Genomic DNA, 22,483 nt, shown 5'->3' with positions numbered 1-22,483 from the left:
GTGAAATAAGTTTTCTTTCATGGAGGACAGCATGTCTGTCCTCTTTAAATCATTTCCTGCCTCTCCAGCTCTCCCTTATTCAGGAACAGCTGCTCACAAACTCTCACAGGATCAGGGCAGCAGGAGAATGAACCAGAATGATGTGCTACAGTTTGTACCGCTACGCCAAACCTTGGCAAGCTATTCTATTGAGGAAGGGAATTACAAGCAAAATGTGTGAGAATGAATTCCGCAGGAGAAACTGAAAAATTAAGTAACAGTAGCCCAGTATGAACAGTTAAGTTGTTCTTTCTCAGTCACTGAAGAAAAACATTACCAACTCTTAATCACTAATGCAAAGGTGTTCTTACTCAGCTACTAACTACTGAAAACTTACTAACATGAAGGGCAGACTTCAGTAAGCAGTGGAAATGCTGGGTAACACAAATGATATCAAAGTACTGCTACTGCCCAGAACTGATATAAGCACCCTAGTTAGACGTAGCAGTTAAAAGCTCTCTCCTGTAACTCCGATTGTGATTCCTCTCCGCTACCAACTATGAAGTCTGTTGTTACACTTTGAAATACCCTTTTTAAGCACCAAAAAAGGAATTACACAACCCAGAGATACAGAACATCTAAAACTATAAAGCCAGCAAGAATCAGAAACCTTTAGAATTCCAAAAAGGGGTATCATATTTCAAAAGTGGTGAAACACAAAACATAACTTGGAAAAAATGACAAAACTGAGTAAAACCCAAAACTCTCGTGTCTTTATTTCATCAGTTAACTGAATGATTTTGCTAATATATCCCAAAGCTACTTCTGAACAGGAGTGGAATTAATGAAAGGCACTTGATTCTTTCTTACAGAAGGAAAAATATTAATGCCATAGGAAATTGGTTAATTGTATTTTATTAAATGACTCTAACCAGATGTTACACACCAGCTCGTTAACCAGACAAGGATTTAATGGCTTTACTCAGCTATAATTATAGAACAGAAATTAACAAATCTGCACTTAACACAGGTAGCTCCTTATTTAAATTAGTTTCACATGCCATTAAGGCTACTCAGCTTTTTGGCAAACTGCAGTTTTATAAGTCGGTGTATTATTTGCAATTATTGCTAATTGCTATGAGCAATGATTGCAGTATCTCTGGAACACATCTGTTGCTGACACTATTTAAATGTAACAATTTCATGGCTAATGACTCTGTACTTGTTATTGAAGTACCATTACCCGTAAGTGACTGATGAAAGTCTTCCATTTTTATACTTAGAAATACAATAGGCACTTTATCTGACATAATGGTTGATCTGTATTCTCTCTTATAAGGGGCCAGTTTATGCGTCCTAAGGTATCTAAAATAGCAGTTGATCTTCAGACAGTCTTAACTGGATCAGGTGATTATTCATGTAATAAAGTACAATAGAAACGCTCGTTATCAGGCATTCCTGGGGCTGGAATAGCTGAAAGCCTGTGGCCAACACACAGGACACATGCTAATGTCTCTGACACAAACCTGTTTGTGTGAGGGAAGGTTGTCCTTTACATACCACACCATCTGGAAACAAGGGGAGATAATAAACATCTCACTTCCAGTAACAAATACATTTCAGCTGCCCATGCTATACTACATATGTGCCATGCAGATATATCCATACCCAACAGATGCTGGCTTTGGTAAGAAGAGTGCACTTTCTCTATGCTGACTTCAAGGGATAACACATTAAAGAAGAGAGACATTTTCAGTCTCTAGGAATGTTGATGTAATCCCCCTTTGTGCCATGTCCACTGTAGCAGATAAATGTACAGCCTCACAGGCTAAAGCAGCAGGTGGGGAGTGCACTGTACTGTGGAGACAGGAGCTGGAGAAAGAGAAAAAATTCCAGTTAAAAAGAAATAATTAAAAAACGTTCAAGAGACAAGCATAGACCTGACAGAACTTACATCTGGTGGGATGTTGGTGGGATAAGTCACAGAGTTCCTAAAGTGTTTTGAAGACCTAAGGTGCTGGTATAAATTCTGAACATTACAGCCAGTTTGAGATGGGTAGGAAACATTCCCATCGGGCCTGATGACTATCTGACTTACATTAAATTTGGCATTGATAACACTCGTGCCCAATGAAGACCTTCAGAAAGGCACTATCCTTACACATCTGAATGGGCATAACATAAAAAAAAGAAGCAAAGGATTAGGAAGAATGAAGGCAAGTCAATGTGTGACAAGGCACCTTAATAGTAACTGTAGGCCAATGCATTTTTTAAATGAAAAAAATTAATAATATCTAAGGACATCAGCAGTCAGGCTGCGCGCTTTGTGAATCCAGTGTCAGACTTTTACTCACTGAGGAACAGTTAAAGCTGCCGTCAGCAACTATGCTAGTGGGAATTCACAATCTGTCCCACTGCGGTAATATAATCCCCGAGGCAGCAGACATGTGGCAAACTGGTGAGCATTTGAATACAGTGGTTCTTTGTGACAGAAGCTGCAGAACAGGAGAGCTTACAAGGACCCCAAGAAATAATCCAAGACCATTCACCTAACACGATGTCAAGACCAGCTGTAGCTGTGTCATTCCCGACAAATGTTTGTTTAACCTGCTCTTGCAGACCACCCAGAAGCCATGGTTTCACAGCACTAGCAGCAATCTGTTCCCATGCCTTCCTTTCCTCCTGCTCAGAAGCACACGGGTATACTGCCCATGGATGCTACATGTACCACGTGCGCTATGGATGAGAGGAAGCTGGTCTTTCTATAATGGCTTTTTGTATATTTGTATATCATACTTCCTGTCAGTCTTCTCTGCCAGGCTAAGCAACCTACTTGTAGATTACGCTACTCGCAGTTGGATCAGACAGATCTCATGTCTCCCTCGTTAAATTCCTCTGTCTCTTTCTCCTGATGGGCCACATCTGCCTTGAAGTACCATGCCTAAAACAGGACTATGGCCTTACAGTGGACAGGGCAGAAGGCTGACTTCACGTGTTTTTTCAAATTACCTTCTTACTCAGAAATGCATTAAACTGATGCTTATTTAAAATGAAAAGAGTATCTGTTATTAATGGAAATTGCAGCTACTGTTTCTTGTGAGCACTGTGAAGGCCCTTGTCACAAATGACATCTGTTTTTTCCATTCTCTGTCTCTTAGTGGGATGGGGGAGCTTTAATTTCTGCCAAGTACTAGTACTGTCTAATATCTTAAATAGTTCTCCTATCATCATGATGCTAATTGATTTGACACAGTTTTATAAAGTATTTATATCCTTCTGTCACATTTTTGCCAGAGAACCTGAAATAACTGAGAAGCCTTTCATACCATGACAGCCCAGGGCTGCCCTTTCTCCTGCAATAAGCCCTCTGCCAGGAGTGCTAGTTTAGACATCAAGGCAGTTATAGTCCCTTCTGCCTCAAATGTCAAAGCTGACTCTGACACTGTTTTTCAAAAAAACAATCAATCAAGACTGCAAGTTCAAGTTTACCACTGCATCCTATTGCCAAAAGAATCCTGCGATCCCCTTCTTTAATTACTTAAAGAAAGATCCCATGGAACCTTTATTTTGGAATTTAGATTGTAAGAATTGATTTCAAATTTAGACAACTACAAATAATCCAAATAATCGTACTTTCTCCAGCCCTGTGTAAGACTAGCTCCTTCTATTTCTGAATGCCAAATAAGCAGTTTAACTGATCAATGCTCTGTACTTCACAGCCCCCAAGCTGGAGGCTCCTGACCTTTCCAGGGACATAAGTCACAAGACTATTCTTAGAGATAAACATATTAAAGCAAGAACAAAGTCATAATTTTCAGTCAGATTTTACACATACATAGACATTCACAATTACTTAGAGGCATGTATTTGGTTTACTTTGAAAGAAGGATAGTTATAAAGTTACTGCCCCTGAATGCAGGATCACAAAACAGAAAGAAATCAATTTCTTAAAATTTTCTAACGTTTTATTTGTAGCCTTTAGCTAAAGATCAACTGCTACTGAAAAACAATCCTTTTAGGCCTTTTAAATAAAGTTGGGAAGACTAGAAATTAGGTCCTTACATAAGAAAAGTACATCAACATTTCTGTTGGTATGACTTCACTTTTAGAGTAACACAGGATATAAACTTAATTTATTTAGTTACCATTAAATCAAAACACCTCTGAACTAAATTCCTCGTGCTACTCACTGTCTGAATCCTTCCTTTATTAAGATGAGCCCCATACTTTTCAGATGTTTAGCCAGTGATTGCAAAGATATAGAGTGCGTCAGTTCAAGCAATGGACAGTGCTAGCAGCCACTGAAGGAACTCTTGGTAACAGTTTCTAACCACCCAAAAGACCTAAACCAAGCAGACTGGCATATCTGAAAAGAAAAACACGTAAGCCTTGTGCAGAAGGACTACAAACCTGGAGTTAATAACAATACATACCGTGCTGCTGAGAATGACAGGAACAGTATAAGGCAGACAGCAGCAACTGACCCTAATCCAACAGCAGTCATGTATTGCAGAGTGGGTGATAAATCTGAAAGAAAAATATCAAACAATTCAGACAAATACCAAATAGTGTACCTTCAGTCTGGTGACTGACCAACTGAGTCTGCTCAAAGGTAAAATACTGGACTTACTGCTCAGTCAAGTAGTAAGGGAGCTGACTATCTAGTAGTTACTGTCCAGTTGAGGAAGTAAGATTAAATGGTGTATTTCCCAAAAGTGATTGTACTTTTCCATCACTCAGTTTCCTGCCTTCTTCTTTCTAATTCAGATACTCAATGTCAACATTTTCCCCGCTCACCCTTGGGAATTTCAGTCTAAATCATATGCCAAGGTGGTCTCTGGTGCCAGAAAATCCTACTGCTTTATTAAATGGCTTGATGCATCTCCTTCAAAATTTTTAAGAATTTTTAAGAATTGCCTGAATTGTCTTCCCCATTCTTTTTTTTTTTCCCCCCAAGCAACAGAATAGAAATAAACCTGGCAACGACAGCCTTACCCAAGCCCATAATACCGTAAGCCACCCAGGGACAGAACAGAAGGCTTACTTTTCACTGTCAAAACCAGAGTTATTAAGAACTACTGGTGAAGGTAACCTGACAAAATAGAAACTCAATCCCTTCCAGCCAGCTCCATCCCATTTTCAGCACTAGTTAACAGTTAACTATTTCTTACTGTATTTCCCACAGACATCTAGGATGCAGGATCTTATTCCTGCAAGATTCCACTACCCTACTTGATGTTAAATTGCGTAAGCATGAGCCACGTTTTAGCAAAACTTTAAATTCTTGCAAAAATGGCACATATACACTTAAATGTATATGTCCACAATGAGAATCCAAGTGCCCAAACATCAGAAAAGCAACTTCTATTACTTAAACTGAACCCTTATTTGGCTCATATGAATGCATAGATGAGCATTCACCCAAAACACCCTCAACAATTGATCTGAAGCACAAAAAAAATCATACAAAGCCATATGGAGAAGCTGACGAGTTTATCATCTTTGCCTAACACTGCTCAGTGAAGCAAGGCTTGTATCTGTGCAGCATCTTTCACCTGTAAACTTACTATAAGTGTGTCAAAATAAAGAATTTCAGACAGGGACCCTACAGGGAAAATCTGTTCAACCTACAAACATGTTCAGTTTTGGTAAAAGGAAGTGTGCTTTTAACAGCTTTCTACAACTTTTTATGACCATGATTTATCATGTAATGTGTAGCTTTGTCTAGATGGCACCTGAAACAGGGCAATTTGGTTTAGATTTAATTTACAGATTTGCCTTCCACACAAGTTGAATTAAGAAACACCCCTTAATGGATTCAGTGAGCCAAAAGTACTCTCAGCCTCTCCAGCAGCAGTACATTAGGGCCAAGGACACCATTTGGCTAGAAGTCCATTCAATATAAAGGCAAAAAATTAATAACAGAAAGTCAAAGGACTGTCCTGTCCTACTCCCATCTTCCAACGCCCATTCTTTAATCACAAAACCAAAATCCACCTATACCTAAGACAGTCTCTGACAATGCCCTACAAGCTGATAAATGACAAATTCAGAAGAGGGCGGATTTATGTCTTTCTAGAGTTATTTTACAGCTCTTGCCTATGCTGCTCTAGCAATAGAGCCCTCAAACCCAGCAAATCCTTGATCTTAGCCAAATCTCCACAACCACAAATTGATTAGATATTCTAAATGTGATGGTAAATTAGATTTTCTAAACGTGATGGTAAATGAACTAGGTCACAAGAGTAGGCAACTAAAGGCAACCTAGAAATACACAGACAGTTGTCACCAGAAGATCAGTAACAGCAGTAGTCAGATGCAGGGTTTGTGAACAGCAGAGGAGATGCACCTCAAGCACTCCATGCACTACATGATTTATTATAATTCCAAAGTACTGTCTCACTTTGCAGCGTCACTGGATTTCCTGACTCAAATTTGTCAGTCTTTCAACTCAAAAGCAACATTTAGAGTTTACAGGGGACTCCAGTGATGCCACCTTCTTTGTCAGGGGAGGTGAATGTTTGCTTTTTGCTGAAACATGATGAAATGAGTGAAGAAAGTACTTTCTACCACAGTGGAAGGGAGGGCAACTTGATCTCTACTGGACTCCAAACTACTGTGAGGTAAACTCATTCACTAGAAACATTTTATAGCCAAAAAGTAAAACAAGGATAAAGCCATGCTGAGAAATTCACTGGCTTCTAAAGTTATGTCATTATACTTTTCAGAAACTGTGCTCACAACTACAAAAATTAGCAATATTTTTCATTTTTGCATGGTGTCTTTTATTTTCTTAAGTTCACAACAGGTCTTAATTCTCCAAGGATCACCTGAACATACAACATTCTAGCTTCTAAAAGCTAGAAAATGTCTTTTAAAAAAAATATATTTAAGCCAATATAGAACTACTTTAAAATAGGCTTCTAAAATTTCACATCTTCTGTGCTTCAAATTCTTTGTGCATAAAAATTGCTCTGAAGATTTGGATGTGATGCATAGAAAGGGTAATATTGTAACATAGGAATTAGAGAATCCATTTTAGAATGGATTAGTGAATCCATTAGAGTGGAATACTAAAATGCAGGGCAAATTTTCTGGATCTAACAAAATCCTCAAAGTCAACTGACCATTAATGGCAAATGAAGAAACAGACACTGAAATTATTAGCTTATGCTGCCAAAGCCATGACAACTTCTATTTTCTCTTTGAAGGAAAAATTGACTTACTTTTAATTTGTGCCCAAACAGCACAGGACTGTGTTCTCACCTGAAAATGAAAACATAAAAATCACTGTTTCTCATGCGAGAAATTTATTATCACTAACACTCTGCAAGAGCAGCCATCCACAACAACTGTATTTTATCACTATTGGGAATGGAGTTTGTTATCCCCCTGGTAGCAGACTCTAGCTTGTCTGAAAAGATTATAAACCATAAAGACAAGATTAGAGATAGAGCTTTGATGAAAGGCTGGCTCTAGTCTTCTAGATCATCACTCTTCCTTTCTTTCTACAACCTAGGCATGCAAGTAACATGAAAGGATCTTTGAAGCTGCTTGGATAAGAATTCATTTGTGAAATGCTACGATAAGGCTGTATACTCTGTATTAACTCTATCCCCATGTAGAATATATATGTCAAAATAGGTACTAAATGGAATGTTTTTCAAATACTAGATGTAGGGGGTTTTTCAGTTATGACAATTTGCTTGGCAATTTTTAACAATTTTTATAGAATACTTACAGTAGTTAATGTTCACAGGAGTTGAATAAATGTTTATCAGGGGTCTGCTTTGGCAATTGGTTAGCAAGTTTGGGTTTGGTTGGGTTTTTTTGTTTGTTTTTGTTTTTTTTTTTTTGGCTTTTTTTTTTGTTGTTTTTTTTTTTAAATAAGCTTTGGTCCCTGTAGAGCTTTCTTCCCCCAGCACTTCAGACTCGCACATACACAAGATGTTCTATTCTAAGTTTGATTGTCTATTGTATAATTGCTGTGAAGTCTATTTTTGCAGTGCTTCTACACATACTTTCCCGCTAAATGACTTTCACAGACTTTCATAGAATACATACATATATGTTTTTCATGCTTTGGCAAAATGCGTATTATGTTGCTCTGCATAACAGTAGGTTTCTAGGAAATTGAAGGCTGCATTTTGAAGTACTTGCACAAAAGGACGAAGGCACATTTGCATGCTTAATCTTACTTTTGTGTGTCTGCATGCTGAACTGTGGAATCTCTTACACTCGTTTTTTATAGGGAATTTTCTGGTTATTTAAAAAGACAAAACACTAACAAAGAAAATCCTCTTAGGAGAGGGAAAATAAAGAACAAGGGGTGGATTTAAAAACTCAAGCAAATGCCTGATTATGGGGGCACTGGTATGAGTGCCATCATCTTGAAATAGCCAGCTCCATGGTATACTGTAGTTTGCAGGAAATCAGTCAACTCCTGTCTATCAGAGACGTTACAGAGCTCCCAATAATCTCAGCAGCAAAGTTCACTGATCTGTAGTTTATACTAAATCAAATTACAAATCCCATCCTCTGATGAATTAGCACCTTTCCAGAAAGCTATCAGTGAAATTACTCCTCCAAATACTTGAGTATCCATAGATCTCAAAGTCCATACTTCAACCTGGCTATTCACAGCCAGCTAAACAGGAGATAGAAACCCCTTCCACAGCTGCACACTTAAAGGAGTTCTGGAGAAAAGAGAAAACATTTTGCCATGCATGTACGCTTTCCAAAAAATAAAAACAGTAATAATAAAAAACAATAAAAATGATTTCTTATTAGGCTAATTAAAGACTTTTGTCACAGTAGGGGTCATTTTGATTCCAATTTTCCAAAAGCTCATAGCTTTTTTCCTGAAAAGATGGTGTGTCATCTTCACCTTTCAGAGGCCCAGTCTCACTTCTGTCACACGCATCAACAGTTTGATCCAAAAAAGCCAATGCCGACACTGAACAAAAGCTATGCTAAAGAAATTAAGTTTAAACTCCAAACACCTTTTTTAGTTCTTGCCCTTCACTATGAGCCTTGTCTCTCTGCACAGCACGGAATCCATAAAGTAATCACTGGAGATTAAAATAGATACCAGATGGGTTTCAGTTATTTAATTATCAGTATCCCTCATGGAGAGGGACAATTCTAAAGGTGGGCAAGTTGTTCCTGTTATGTAAGATTTTTATGATAATGACAGTAAATTTTCATTTGTTCCCAAATCCTCTCTTGGTCTCCATCATCTCTATATTCAAATTGCCAAATTCATTAGTATTAAAAATGGTAATTTCCATTATCTCTGACTTCCTCACTGCTTTCCATGTACATGCCTCCAATGATCTCCTCAAGATCACCTGACCAGCCTTTTAACACACCTGAATGTCCTGCACAAATGAAATATGCACTTCAAATCCTCCATCTTGAAAAATAAACAGAAAGTAAAAACTGCACAGCAGACACCTTTCTCAGGACCTCCAAATCTGAGAAAGGGATAAAGGAATATCGACTCAATAAAATGGAACAGCTAACTTTTCTCAGCTGTGTCCACGTAACTTAATCTGAACTGATTTTCCCACCCTTCCCACAGGTATGTTGAGGAATAATGGCACTGAAAAGTCAGAACCAAGCAATGATTTTGCAGCATGTATGATACAAATTGTACCATTCTCAGTATGAAGGGGCATGGAGCCAGAAGAGACACTGGAGGATGCCAGAACATTAAAGTATAATAATGAGAACATTAGTTAACAGTCTATGACATATATTTCTAATGTGTCTGTATGCAAATGGAAATATGTTCACAATTAAAATACAGTACAGAAATGCTGATTTAATGTGCATTAATAATTGAGGGCAAATAAAAGGACAGATTTTTTAAAAAGCAGACTTTTAAATATTAACTCTTGAATCCAAATTCAGTTACTTAAGTAATCAGATTTTCATAAATTCTCAAAACCCAACAACCCACAATTTATAATTCTGAATGTCTTTAACCTGTTAATATCAACAATTGCACAAAATACAATAGCATGGGAATTGAAGATAAACCACTACTTTTGAGTCACAGATCTATGTTCCATTTCAAAGAAGCAGAGCTGGGAACCAAAGCTGTTTGGTATTTGCAACCCTAACAATGATTTATAAATTTTGTATGTAACTTTGTGTACTTCAACAAGTAACAAAAGCCATGCAGGAAAGTGTATATTAAGGAGCTGATCCATTCTAAATGGAAGGAAGTGAAGAGTGACTTCTACAAGTAACAGTAATAATATTCCATTAAATACTTCTGGCAATGCTAGAGATGAAACAACAGGAAATAATCTATATGAAAGAATAATGTAACTTAGAATCAGTTTAACGAACAACTGGCAGAGATGCATAAGCACTGTTCTGTGCAAGAAAAGACTCAATACAAGCAAGAACAGGAAGTGTTCCCAAGTATCAGAAAATATTGAAGGGAAAGAGCTAGGGAAATCAATGTATAAAATCCAAGGATATATAAACTGAATTCAAGGATTTATTTAGGAATGCTTGAAGAGGCTAAACTTGTATACATTTGACTCACTAACAGTCCTGTTCCACAGAGTAAATTTTTCTAAAAAATACAGTTTGTTGTCCAAATTCCAGGGTATTTTGGGCTAACTTAACATTATTTATGAACTGAATCCCTTCAAATGTCATTTCCCTACTTATTCCCTCACACAATTAATTAGAAATCTATGACAAACAACAGACTCATATCAGGATCAGAAACCACCTTATCTGTGCTATAAAATCTTCTCAGACTATTGTTAAAGTAGGTACCACACAAAACACAGGCTGCACAGCTTAGCAGATGCCAGTAATGGCTATTACGTGTACTTGTTTTACTTCACTCACTTTGGACTCAGGCAGAGTTACATTTCCTAATAGAAGCTGTTTCCACTTACTGAGATTTGGGTGTGGGCTTCCAAAATTGTAGAGAATTATTTATAAGTGACTCACAGATCAGTTTTTGCATGCCTCCTTGCTTCGTGCTGTAGACACAAAGCCACAAAACTCCATTTTAATTTTTTTGGGTGGCAGGGTGAGGCACTGTTTAGGTGGTTTTTTTCTTCAGTAGGGGTTGCTTTATTCTGTTTTTATTTACATTTGACATTCAGGAATTGTCTGCACATGAAAAGTCTATCCCCTGGCCCATATGAGAAAAGCCTCCTACTACTAAGACTTATGAAAACATTAGAAGCTCTTGACCCCTCAGATAGATAATGACTGGAAAACAAGTGGCGTAAGGACATCATGAGAAGTAAGACACTGGAGCATGAAACAGCTGAGATGCACCTTTCAGAAAGTCTTTGTATCTAATTAAAATACATATTTACTTTTCTAATTAAAATAAGTATTTACTTTAAAATGAAAAAAAAAAAAAAGATAGTAATGCCCTTTTTTCCACAAGGCTTTCCCAAAGGAGCTTGAGTTGAGATTCATTGCTACGTGGAAGGTAACACACATGATAAAATATGTTCTTCCTTGTCATTTGGAGAACTGGAATATTTCGTTATGAAATATTCAATTAAAAACTACAATGGGTGATTTTTTATTGCTAAGGAGTAATTTTCAGATTCTCATACTAATCTCTTTCACTAAATTCTAGCCCAGTAAAGACAACCTCAATTACTGAGGGCAGCGATGGTCATTCATTTTTAGTTTTTTTTCCATTGTTTGCCTTGTGGAATCCAGAGTTGCTCCAACATTATAATGACATAAATATCTGTAAGGAATTACAAGAGTTATTTAGAGAGCTTCAGACTTAATCTAATTCTGTCAACTAACAGATCCTTGCAACACCATAAAAAATTTAATACAAAGCTAACATCTTCCTCTTGTTTACCCAGCAACATTTCATTCAAAATGTGTCAAGAAAAGGTTTTAAAACATCCATTACCTTATTCCACTCACTTATTATTCTCAAAAAAACACAATATTCTTCTCCCAGCTTTAAAGGGGCATTATAAAACTTCCCGTAGTAATGTCTGTCTCCAAGAGCAATTGACATGTTATCAGCAACATCCTTCGCCCGAAATTCAGCTGCCACGTATCCTTTAGCCTCAGTGGTATTACTAAAGAAAGTTGCAGCAGCAAAGGAGTCACAAATAAAAGTGCTTTGCAAACCCAGAGGAAGCACAATCACTTGATAAAGACTGGAGTGAAACAAAAAAAGTAAATGTTAGCCCTCACTTCAGTGTACGAAGCATCAGACATTCATTAATTCACGTTGTCTTTTCTATTTGTAGCCTTTTAAGTGGTTTTTATTACCAATGTCCAAGACGAACGCTTCTTATACTAAAGTATCTCTTTCTCTGTGTTCCATTGCATTTTGAACCAAAAGCACTGTATGCACAGCTTAGAGCTGGTTCTCCTCATCACATGCCCATTAACTTCACCTGTTTCTTCATGTTCAGAAGAGCAAACTAAGTTATTGCAGGCTATCTCTTACTCTTCTCATCTAACGCGTAAGTTCATTTACGAAACAATACATCATTGGCCTCTAAAAATTTACCAGAAACAAGACTTTCTCTGTAACTAATATGAAATATTCAGAATATGCGAAAATACAGACAATGTTCACCATTTCGTCTGGCTCCTAGAAAAAAAAAAACAAGTACTGGCTGCATGAGTTTGTTGGAAAATAAAAAAATCACATGGGTAGAGCTGTGCTTGGATCCATCAATAAAAATCTACTGTGACTTCACTGTGGATGAAGGAAAAAAGACCAAAACCAACAGTGAAATCTCAGAATTATCAAAAACAGAATTTTGTTCCAGAAAGCAGGGAAGAGTCTGAGGCCAAATATTACTCTGCTAAGGGAGGAGAAACTGGGAGTTACAGCTCAAGTTTTCTCCCATCGCTAACAAAAATAATCTAACCCCCACAAAACATTCCAATATGTAAGTTACATAAATCTGCAGAATGTTTTTTGAAAGGGTGAAGAGTGCACAGAGACAAACCTGATCGGTCCATTTCGATCTTCTGCTTTCCGGAGTCGGAGCAAGGGTGCAGAACCTTTTACTGCAACAAATTCTACATCTGGGAAAGGGGGATCTAAAAAGTAAACAGATACCAGTGCTTCAGAGAGGTTTTACAAATATTTCAGGCGTGAGGGTTCCTAGCTATTTTTTCCCCTCTGTTAACTAAGTCTCAAACCACTGACGCTAAAGTCTGCAGACAACATAGAGTCTGGTCAAGAAAAACACAGAACAAATAGAAGCATGATGGCATGGCAGCCCCAGCTCAAACCCCCAAATTGAAACATATCTGCTAGCTTGGAAAACAAACAAACAAACAAACAAACAAAACAGAGATGCCCAAAAATGATGGTAGACTACAGAGAAATGAGACAGGAAAGATTTGTTGGAATAAACAGTATTATTTATTAGACTAACTGAAATGGTCAAGGAGAACAAAAAAAAAAATACCCACAAAAACCCCCCAAACTCCAGGCACGCAGCTCACCAGGAGAAATAAAATGAATAAAGGAGAATCTATTAGCGCCAAAAACGCTTTCAAGAAAGCAACTTCCTTAGTTACTGCTCACACTCAGCTAGCAATATCCCCCCTTAAATTGGATTTCAATATGGGTACAGAGCTCTAATTTGCTTTAGTGGAAATTTGCATCAAGGCCAACCCTGAACAAACACTTCTGCCTCTGATTTCAATGGCAATGATGACATCTGCACACACACAGAGACTGGTGCTATGATAATGAAAAATACCACTGTATGCCTGGAAGCAAAAATGAAAAGAGCTTCAGTGTGCACAACTGAGGCAGCAGAGTGTGAAGCACAGACTCTGTCCATCCCAGAAGTCAGAAATAACTAGCGCAGATATTCACAGGTATTGCTAGGCTGTTTGAAAACTGGTGTATCAAGCTGCTGAGATGGCATCTGACTAAGAGTAACAAATGCAGTATTTGTATACAGAAAACCAAGGCCTCAGAGCACTGTCAGAAAGAATAATCAATGTCATGGTGACAAACAAAATAAAGCCAATGCAGATTGCCAAAGTTAAGTCATGTCAGGCAAGATCTTGCTGAAAAGCATGGATTTTTCAAACAGCTGCAATACAGATAGCTGCACATGTATGTTGAAACATAGAAATTCCTTAGTTCAGCAGGAGAAAATGAGGCTTGTTAGAAAAAACTGTAAAGTGCGTAAAAAACTGGTAAACTGAGAGCTAGCAAAATACAGGATGTTGGAAGTGGAACTGCTGGGCTGCAGGAAGGTTATTAGAGGAGTTCCTCCAAGACTAAAAAAAAGTAAGTACTAAGTCTGGCATTTTGTAAACAATCATGGTGCAAAATCTGCATACAGATGAATTTTGCTCCTCAAACCATGTTAGACATTGTAAACCTGAGCAGTATGGAGACATCATGCAAGAAGAACTGAATCACCTTTACAGCTGTTATTTTGCAAAAACAGGATAAAAATTTACCAGTATAAAGTACAAGATAACCTCTTGCTACTAGCAAGAATTTTTCTGCTACTTGTTCTAAATTCTTTTGAGTAGTAGGAAGAGTATATTAGTACATCTCAAAATGGTAACAAAAAAAAAAAAAAAAGGACAAGGCTGCTCTAAAAAGCGTAAGAAACAGATTTCTGTAACACCAGAATAGTACCACCAGAGGTACAAAAAGCCCAGGTGTGATTATTTCACAGTGTCTGCAGTTGCAAACATTAGTCCAACAGAGCTAAGTGAAACCAGTGCAGAGGATGACTACAAGAAAGATCCAAATAAAGGAGAAATTGTCTTATATGAGGGAAACAAATCTTGTCTTTGTAGACAGTGAAAAAGGAATTTGAAAGCCTACATGATCTCTGCTTTAAACAGATGAAATACAGGAAAGGAACAATTTAAGCACTGTACGCCCAAAATAAAGACAACAGGCCATAAACGCATCCCTGGCAATAAAAATCCTACCTTGCCCTTTGCAAAGATCATCCTCAAGAGAACCTCCTGAGAGCCTACTTAGCCAAATGAATCATGATGGTAGTTCCTCTCTACCAGGTTGTCTTCAAAATCAGGGTCTGGGTGAACTACTAGCGAAAAAAATAGCTACAAATGTTTAAGATTGAAAAGAGAATAAGATTTATATATAGCAAAGCCTTAATGTTCTACAGTGGTTTCCCTCTAACAGACAGGGCAGAAAACCCTTTCACATAGTCTTCTGAGTTAACGAAGTGTACTGCATGGCTGGCTGCAAGAACAGGAAATGGTATTTACTTCAGACGGTCTTTTCAATACTTCTGCAACTGCAGATATTATAAAATGTATAGATAGTATTTCTATCTGAACAAAATAAATGAACAAGTAATATTTGACAGCCAACCTTTATGTCCTTTGCACCTTGCAAACCAAAGCAAACAGAACTTAAGACCTGTAAACCCTCCCTTAACTTCAACGGTTCTTCAGCGCAGACATTGCTAGTGAAGAGAGTGACAAGAAAATGTATGTGTCAGGGTAGATTTATCTGGTACATTTCTCCTATCTTCCTTTCTTAGGCATCCAATGCTACCAGGAGACACCGTTATTAATTTGTCTTGAGAAGTTTCCCATTTCCAAGAAAAACTTGTGATTTTCTTCTTTAATGCTACCCAGAATGTACACTGCATGCAACGTTTTTGCATCTTTTTTTCCAGATAAGCAGTGCAAGGGGAACAGGGGACAAAAAGACTGCTAAGTTCCTAAGAATTACTTTTTTTAATTTTCTGTAATTCGACAGGAAAAATGCAAAACATGAAAATAAATAGCCATCCAGCAGTGACAGCCCTCGTGAGTGGTCAAAAGAGAACAGTTATCTGAAAAAACACGCAGTGCTTTTAAAGCTTGTAGTCTTTTGCCATTTTTAGTTGCTGGTAAAAAACCCAAGTTACTACAAACATCAAGCGCGCTGAAGACAACCTCCCTGTTTTAAGAAAAGTGAACAACTTGCAACAATGTGAAGTAGTATTAATGTTAATTATAATGCTATACTATATTTAATGTAATGGTAATAATTAATATTAATAATACTAATAAATAACAGGAATGGATTTCATTTTTGCTTCAGTGACCAGGAAGGAAACTCTGAAGCAGTTATTCCATATGCAGTATTTGGCCACTACAAACTTTTAGTAAAAGAAGCATCTCTCCAGAAATTTAATCTTTAAAAGAAAAAAAGAAAAAAAAAGTCTTCTGTGAGGTCAACATAAGTTCCAGATTTAAAAATCCACATGGAAAATATACTAACTTAACACCATCTAGAACAGGTGGAGGGAAAAGGGTAATGCTACGGAGAGATGAGGACTTGCACTAGGTGGGCTGTGAGAAGAAAGCAAAGTCTTCCAGTCTGTTCAGGTGCTGTTAGCACTTTGCCTTTGTTAAACATTTTTGAGGTTTTTTTTAAACACTTCACCAGCAGAACAGACTAATGTATCTGTAGCAGCACCAGGAAAACACAGAAGAATGCAGCAAGAAATGCAAGTATATCCAGAGATAGTCCCACTCTAACCGCTTCCTTGCCACAGCAGTGCTGTGTTACTAACACTTGGACATTTCAGACACAGTCTCATTTTCCACGATAAGAATCCATCCACTGAGTCTCCCTCTGAACACAGAGGCAGGCTACAGGAAAGAAGTGCACACCAGGAGGTGCCTACCATTGCAACAGCACAGGGAAACAGCACACACCTGAACGCTGGAGCAAAAGCCTGCTTGGTGTTATACTGTAATCACGCTCTTCAGAAAAAGCTAGCATGTTGGAAGCAGTTCACTGTTACTTATCATGAAAGGATTTCTCAATGGAACAGCTGCATTTCTTTCTATAATCCTGGAAATGAGCTGTTTACTTCTTGTTTTAAAGCCCTGTTTTTTGCCAATACTGTTTACTGCTGCAGAATGTGGACTTCAGAGGTAAACTGCTGCAATACAAGGAATATGAGCACTTTTATGACATTCTCCAGTAGTGGTAACAGCAAAATTTAATGCCTTTCCTGTCACCTGACCTTTTGTACAGCTCTGAAGCTGTAACTCTGGACAGCACTGTACTACTTGCCTTTGTATATATAACCCAGGCAAGAAAGGTTTAAGTTTCATGTACACAGACACGTTAAAAATAAATGCACGAATCCATTTCTATCCCACCTTATATATGGATATGCAGAAAACCTGTTAAACTGAATTATTTGTACCTTATTAAAAAACCTTTGCTTGGTGCCAGCATAGCCCTCTTTATGGCTTCCCTTCATCATTTTCGGCTAATGATAAAGCTTTAAAAATAGTAATGGAATTGAACCACAAACTCCAAAACCAGATAGCAACTCTTCCCAAGTTCAGGGAAGTCAAATCAAAGATTCCTCTTAGAGCAAAGTTCTAACTGAAACAACCCTTCACTGAAATAACAACATTTGCATGATCTTAGTTTCCTGCAAACAGGGATTTTTCTTAAGGCTTTGAGGGCTTTATGTCCAAAAAGTTTTTTACTGAATTTTAAAACAAGGAAGTCAAGAATACTGCTGTAAAATTAAAAAAAAAAAAAAAAAAAGTAGAGATATTGATAGAATAGACAAGGGTTTTTACCATTTGTATTACTGTCTGAAGTGTAATTAAGTTTACTGTACATATTACAGTATAATTGTTTTAACAAAGTGAAGTGATTTTTAACTTGGAGAAAGACATTTCTTAAAGAAGGGATGATGGGATGGAAGGAAGGAGGTTGAATAAATCAAGACCACTTCTACAGAAAATGATAATTTAAATCTTCTTTAAAGATCGTATCTTAAAAATGGATATACTAGCAGCGTGAATGTGTGATCTGTTCATGTGTAAATTCATAGCTGAAAAGACCTTACGATCTATCTTCTTCCCCATTGTAGCCTATTCTTATATTGGTTTTTTTTCCGTTTTGCATTTCATTTATTTTACTTAATGCTAATTACATGAACTAGGTGAGAACAACATAAAGACTGAGACAGATACATCACTATAAATTTTTAAAGGAGTACCTGAAGCAATACTAAAGAACACCCACTGAAAAAGCAAAGAATTTTGTTCAGCATGTAAAGCACTGACTATAAAGCATAGACTTTACCACTGTGTGTGTGTGTGTGTGTGTGTGTGTACATCCATGGGTGGGCAAACAAATTAGACATCACAACCTGATCTGTAATGTGTTTTTCAAATACCGTGATGAAAGTGCAGGGCTCTGGAAGAATATACTTAGCATGTGATGGAATTCATTCTTCTAATTCAAATCACTTTCTAGACTCCCTGCTTGTGAGTCAACTTTCTGACTTACGTGTTCATACAAAGACAGAGAGGATACAGACACAAGAGTCTGTGGCCTGCATGTATATCCTGGACTAAAACAAAAAGAATAGCAGCTGAGAAACATAGGAACTACTACAACTCTCTGAACTACACAGGCTCAAGGTCAAACCCACCAGAAAGTGCATGTACAAACGTGTAAGAAATGGCAGCAAGTGTGAACAGTAACCATAGAATAAACTCAAAACACACCTGGGTTCTAAGCAAAAAGTTGAGAGGAGGAAGAGTAATGTGAAATCATCATTGAATCTAATATTAATTATTTTTACAAGTAGGAAATGTAATTCAGCAATTCAGGCATGAAAGAGATATTTCTAGTGTCCAGAAAATTTTCTGTCTTACAGACAGAAACTAAACTGCTCTAAAGTAAAAAAACCTAGCCAGACACCATAAATAAGCAGGCATTCATGACTTCACAAAGACCACAATTTTGTCACATCCAACATAACACATAACACATCTATCCCAAAGCAAACCTTGCAAACAGACTCAAATATCAATAGTATTTTAATGTGACTCAACTGAAGAAGTTACTCTTACTTAGGATATTAAAAACAAAAGCCAAAGAGCATTAGCTCTTTCTCTATTATCCTGGTCTTCAAACACTAGGAAGCAGTTAAAAAATTCAGTCTTCTTAAATTCTTACGTGAAACCAGATAATGAAACAATGCCTTGTCTGAGCATGCCTTAATAAATGATCTTCAAAAAGGCTAATGAACAGAGCCACCTGTAAATAGTGTAATCCCAACAGAAATAATGAATGAGAAAGTATACCCACAAGACACTCCTTTCCTTCCCTGGAAACAGACATGAACTCCCTTCTTGCTTAAAAGACAGTCTTGCTACCATCTTTTTACAACTACAATATAATCACTAATCATTTTTCATAATTGACTCGATTTCCTATCTCAAGTATACAGGTGCTGAGAGCTTGTCTAAAATAAGCTAAGATGACATGAAAGACCGTGCAAAATGCCTGCTACTGGAAGTGTGAAAGGAGCAGAATTTCAATGATCCATGAAGCATTTACTTGGCTGTATTTACCATCCACAAGATGATGGGCAAAACCAACCTTGTGCTCAGCAAAGAACTATTTTTAAAGGATGCTACTTGCCAGGGAGAAATGCAGGCTTTTAAGTCCCCAGTTCTTGCTTTTTTTCTTTAGAAATACTATGGATATAACAAATCCTCATTTAGGAGATACATAGATATAAATATAGATATTCAGGATATAGAAGTAGCTTTCTTAACACGCATTTACAAATTTTGCTTTTTGAAAGAAGACCCAAACTTATCGCTAGCATTATACATGCTTATTGTATTCTGCAACAGTTGTTTTTTTTTTTTATTTACACAGATGACTATCCTTGTCAGGAAATTAAGCCTGTTAGGCAGTGTTCAGCCAACCGTTTGGGACTTGTCTCTTCAGAATAGGTGAAACTCCACAGTTAAGATTTCCCGAACTCTCAAAATGTGGGAGGTGTATGGAAGCGAAGGAGATACAACATCTAGATTCACCCCCAGCTGGGGAAACAGACCAACTGACTGTGCATTTGTTAAAGGATGCTGTATGGAACCTTAGACAACAAATGAGGCCACCTCCAGTACATTAACAGTAAAACACTTTCATAAGTCAGCTTCCTTAGAGCCTCTGGGCTTAAGGCATATCTTGCATGTAAGCAGTACCATTTAGCCAGAAAGCCCCCAGAGCCAAAAACCAGTTTTCAGACTTAAACTGGCAGAAAAATTGAGATCATTCCACCCGTCCTGGAAACACAACCTTCTGGTTCAACAACGTACATGATTACAAAATAACGGACAAATGAAGAAGCAAATTATACACCTACTCTAAAATTATAAATAGTTTTTATATAAATTAAATTGCTTGTACAGATAATGCGATTCCCGAAACATAAGGCACAGAACTCAAAGGGACACTGCCAGAAAAATTATTTTAACTGTATCCTTTTCATTTTAGATAAACTGAAACAGCAACAAATTTAAAGTCTTATTTAAATTATCATTACTTGGTGAGCTTTCCAGCATGATCACTGTTGGCTTTTTAATTTTCACTCAATTTCAACTGCAAAAAGATCTACTTTTATTCTCTGGCTTCTATTAAAAAGGCACAACGTGGAGTGTTTGCACGGCAAGTTTTGCATGAAGATTGCTAATGACAGAGCAACACCTACCTATTATTGCTTATTGAAAAAAGTAGCTACCAGATATAAAATGGCTTGTGTAGCAGGATCTTTCAAAACAGAAATGACCTAACTTTTACACAAAGACCTTTTCTGGGGCTATGTATATGCATTTGTTAAGCACTAGCTCAGCAGAGAGGGAAACATGCCAGCTGCTAAGGCACAAATACCATTTCACAAGCACCTGCTGCAAAGTGTTCTCTGTAGCTCTACTGAGCAACTGACTTGATGCAATCCTGCAGAGTTTAGGAAATACCACAGGACAACAGTGTAAAGGGCTACACCTTTACTCTGAGCATGTATTGAAAAATTACCTCACTCAACCAAATTCTGAGACAGCTTACTAGTTTTTACAAAACTACATGTACTTAGGAACTCCTGGATGCTACTTCTGAGTGACAGCTAGGAAGCTTCTGAAAATGTATTATCAAATCATTACTGTAATTGCATTTAAATTAAAAAAAACCCCGGTCATTGTATATCCTAAGCAGTAGCTTTAGGAAACGAGAGATGTTTTGCCTTTCATGAAGCTTAAAAACCTTAGATTTACTATTACAAATACTGTAATACTATCAATTTCAAAACCACCACAAATCTCATTCTTCATGAGCAGTCAGAAGAGAACCGGTTCCATCTAGTGGCTGAACAGAATTTTACACACTCAGAGAGCTTGTCTCTTTGGAATTCCAATTTGTGGCCCCAATGGGAAGAACAACACCAGCACCAAACACTGCACTTAACAGTGTAACAGTAATAACCTAATTCAGAAAGTCTGACAGTATTGGGATGGTGCAAAACTGTTCAGAACTGTTTGTTCTAAACAAAAATGAGCTAAAAAGTGACGTCTGTTTTTTATCACGGCACCTTAGTGCCACACAAGTATCTTGCTAAATAGTGAAGCTGAGACTCTTCCCTACAGAATCGCTCAAATGCCTTTTAGGTTTTGTACTTTAACAATTGCAGATGAAAGTATCTGTCTGAGGTAGTTGCAGGACTCTCTGTACTTTGGATCCTTGCAAACTTTCGTGATATCTGTTGTCTTGAATACTCACATGAAGTGCAGTTTTGCTATTATCTACATTTAACAGTGGTCAGAACTTGTACTAAAAAAAGTGACTTAGTCTCTAATACGGCAGGGAATTTAATGCAGCTCCCCTATCTACCCATCTTGTGTCTAACCCACCAAAGTATCTTTTCCCTGCTGTGCCAAAATGACACTTCAAAACATTGTACCCGCATTTCTCTCCCCCTTCTATTGCTGGACTGTCAGTCCTATGAGATCTGTGAAATCAAACAATGAACAATTCTAAGCATGGAAAGAGCACTTTGCTAACGCACCATATGACACAGATCAACAATGCTGTTTCACTTGAGCTTCCTGCACCCAACAGATGCTTTTGTAAATTTATAAAATAAATGGCAGGACCTACCTGTGATTTGTGTTGTCATGGAAACGAGCAGTGAAAAATTCAAAGCTACCATGGAAATATTAACTGAGTAATTGGTGCCTGGCTGCAAATCAAAACAAACTTCTGGAGCCTGCTTGTGTGTGGTGAGGTTGAAAGTCATTTCATGAAAGAACTCCTTCTGATACCAGCGCTGGCCCTGCACATGAAACTGTAACAAAACAATCAAGGCATAGAAATTGCAATGTTTTCATATATCTGCACTCAGTCATGTCATGTACGAGAAAAAGCAGAAAAATACATCACTGCATACAGAGTACCAAAAACGTTGGCGCTGACAGTTACTCAAATTCAAATGCTTCCAAAATTCGACAACTGGAGTCCTCTAGATCAGCTCTGGCATTGTCCTAGTTCTTTCACCTCTCCTCCTCCTAGTCTATGCTATTTTTTTATTAGTACTGTAATTTCCCCCAATTCTTGATTTCCTGCAAACATACAGGCTTCCAGTAATAGTGCACTTTCGTTGTATTATTTCCTCATAGTGCAAAGTGATTAGTTCTA

General features: G+C 37.5%; 1 protein-coding gene across 1 annotated transcript in view; it reads right to left on the bottom strand.

Moving 5' to 3' along the window:
- Window positions 1–730: 730 nt before the first annotated feature.
- Window positions 731–22,483, bottom strand: part of SUSD1 (sushi domain containing 1) — a 46,012-nt gene continuing 24,259 nt past the window's right edge. Inside the window, 6 exon segments of the mRNA XM_054184841.1 lie at window positions 731–1,851; window positions 4,413–4,506; window positions 7,206–7,245; window positions 11,900–12,155; window positions 12,963–13,056; window positions 21,947–22,133. Coding sequence (XP_054040816.1) covers window positions 1,713–1,851; window positions 4,413–4,506; window positions 7,206–7,245; window positions 11,900–12,155; window positions 12,963–13,056; window positions 21,947–22,133 — 810 coding nt within the window. The 3' untranslated portion in view covers window positions 731–1,712.

The sequence above is a fragment of the Rissa tridactyla genome, chromosome Z (genome assembly GCF_028500815.1).
Source record: "Rissa tridactyla isolate bRisTri1 chromosome Z, bRisTri1.patW.cur.20221130, whole genome shotgun sequence".
Lineage (NCBI taxonomy): Eukaryota > Metazoa > Chordata > Aves > Charadriiformes > Laridae > Rissa > Rissa tridactyla.
This window is presented reverse-complemented; position numbering and strand designations above follow the sequence as displayed.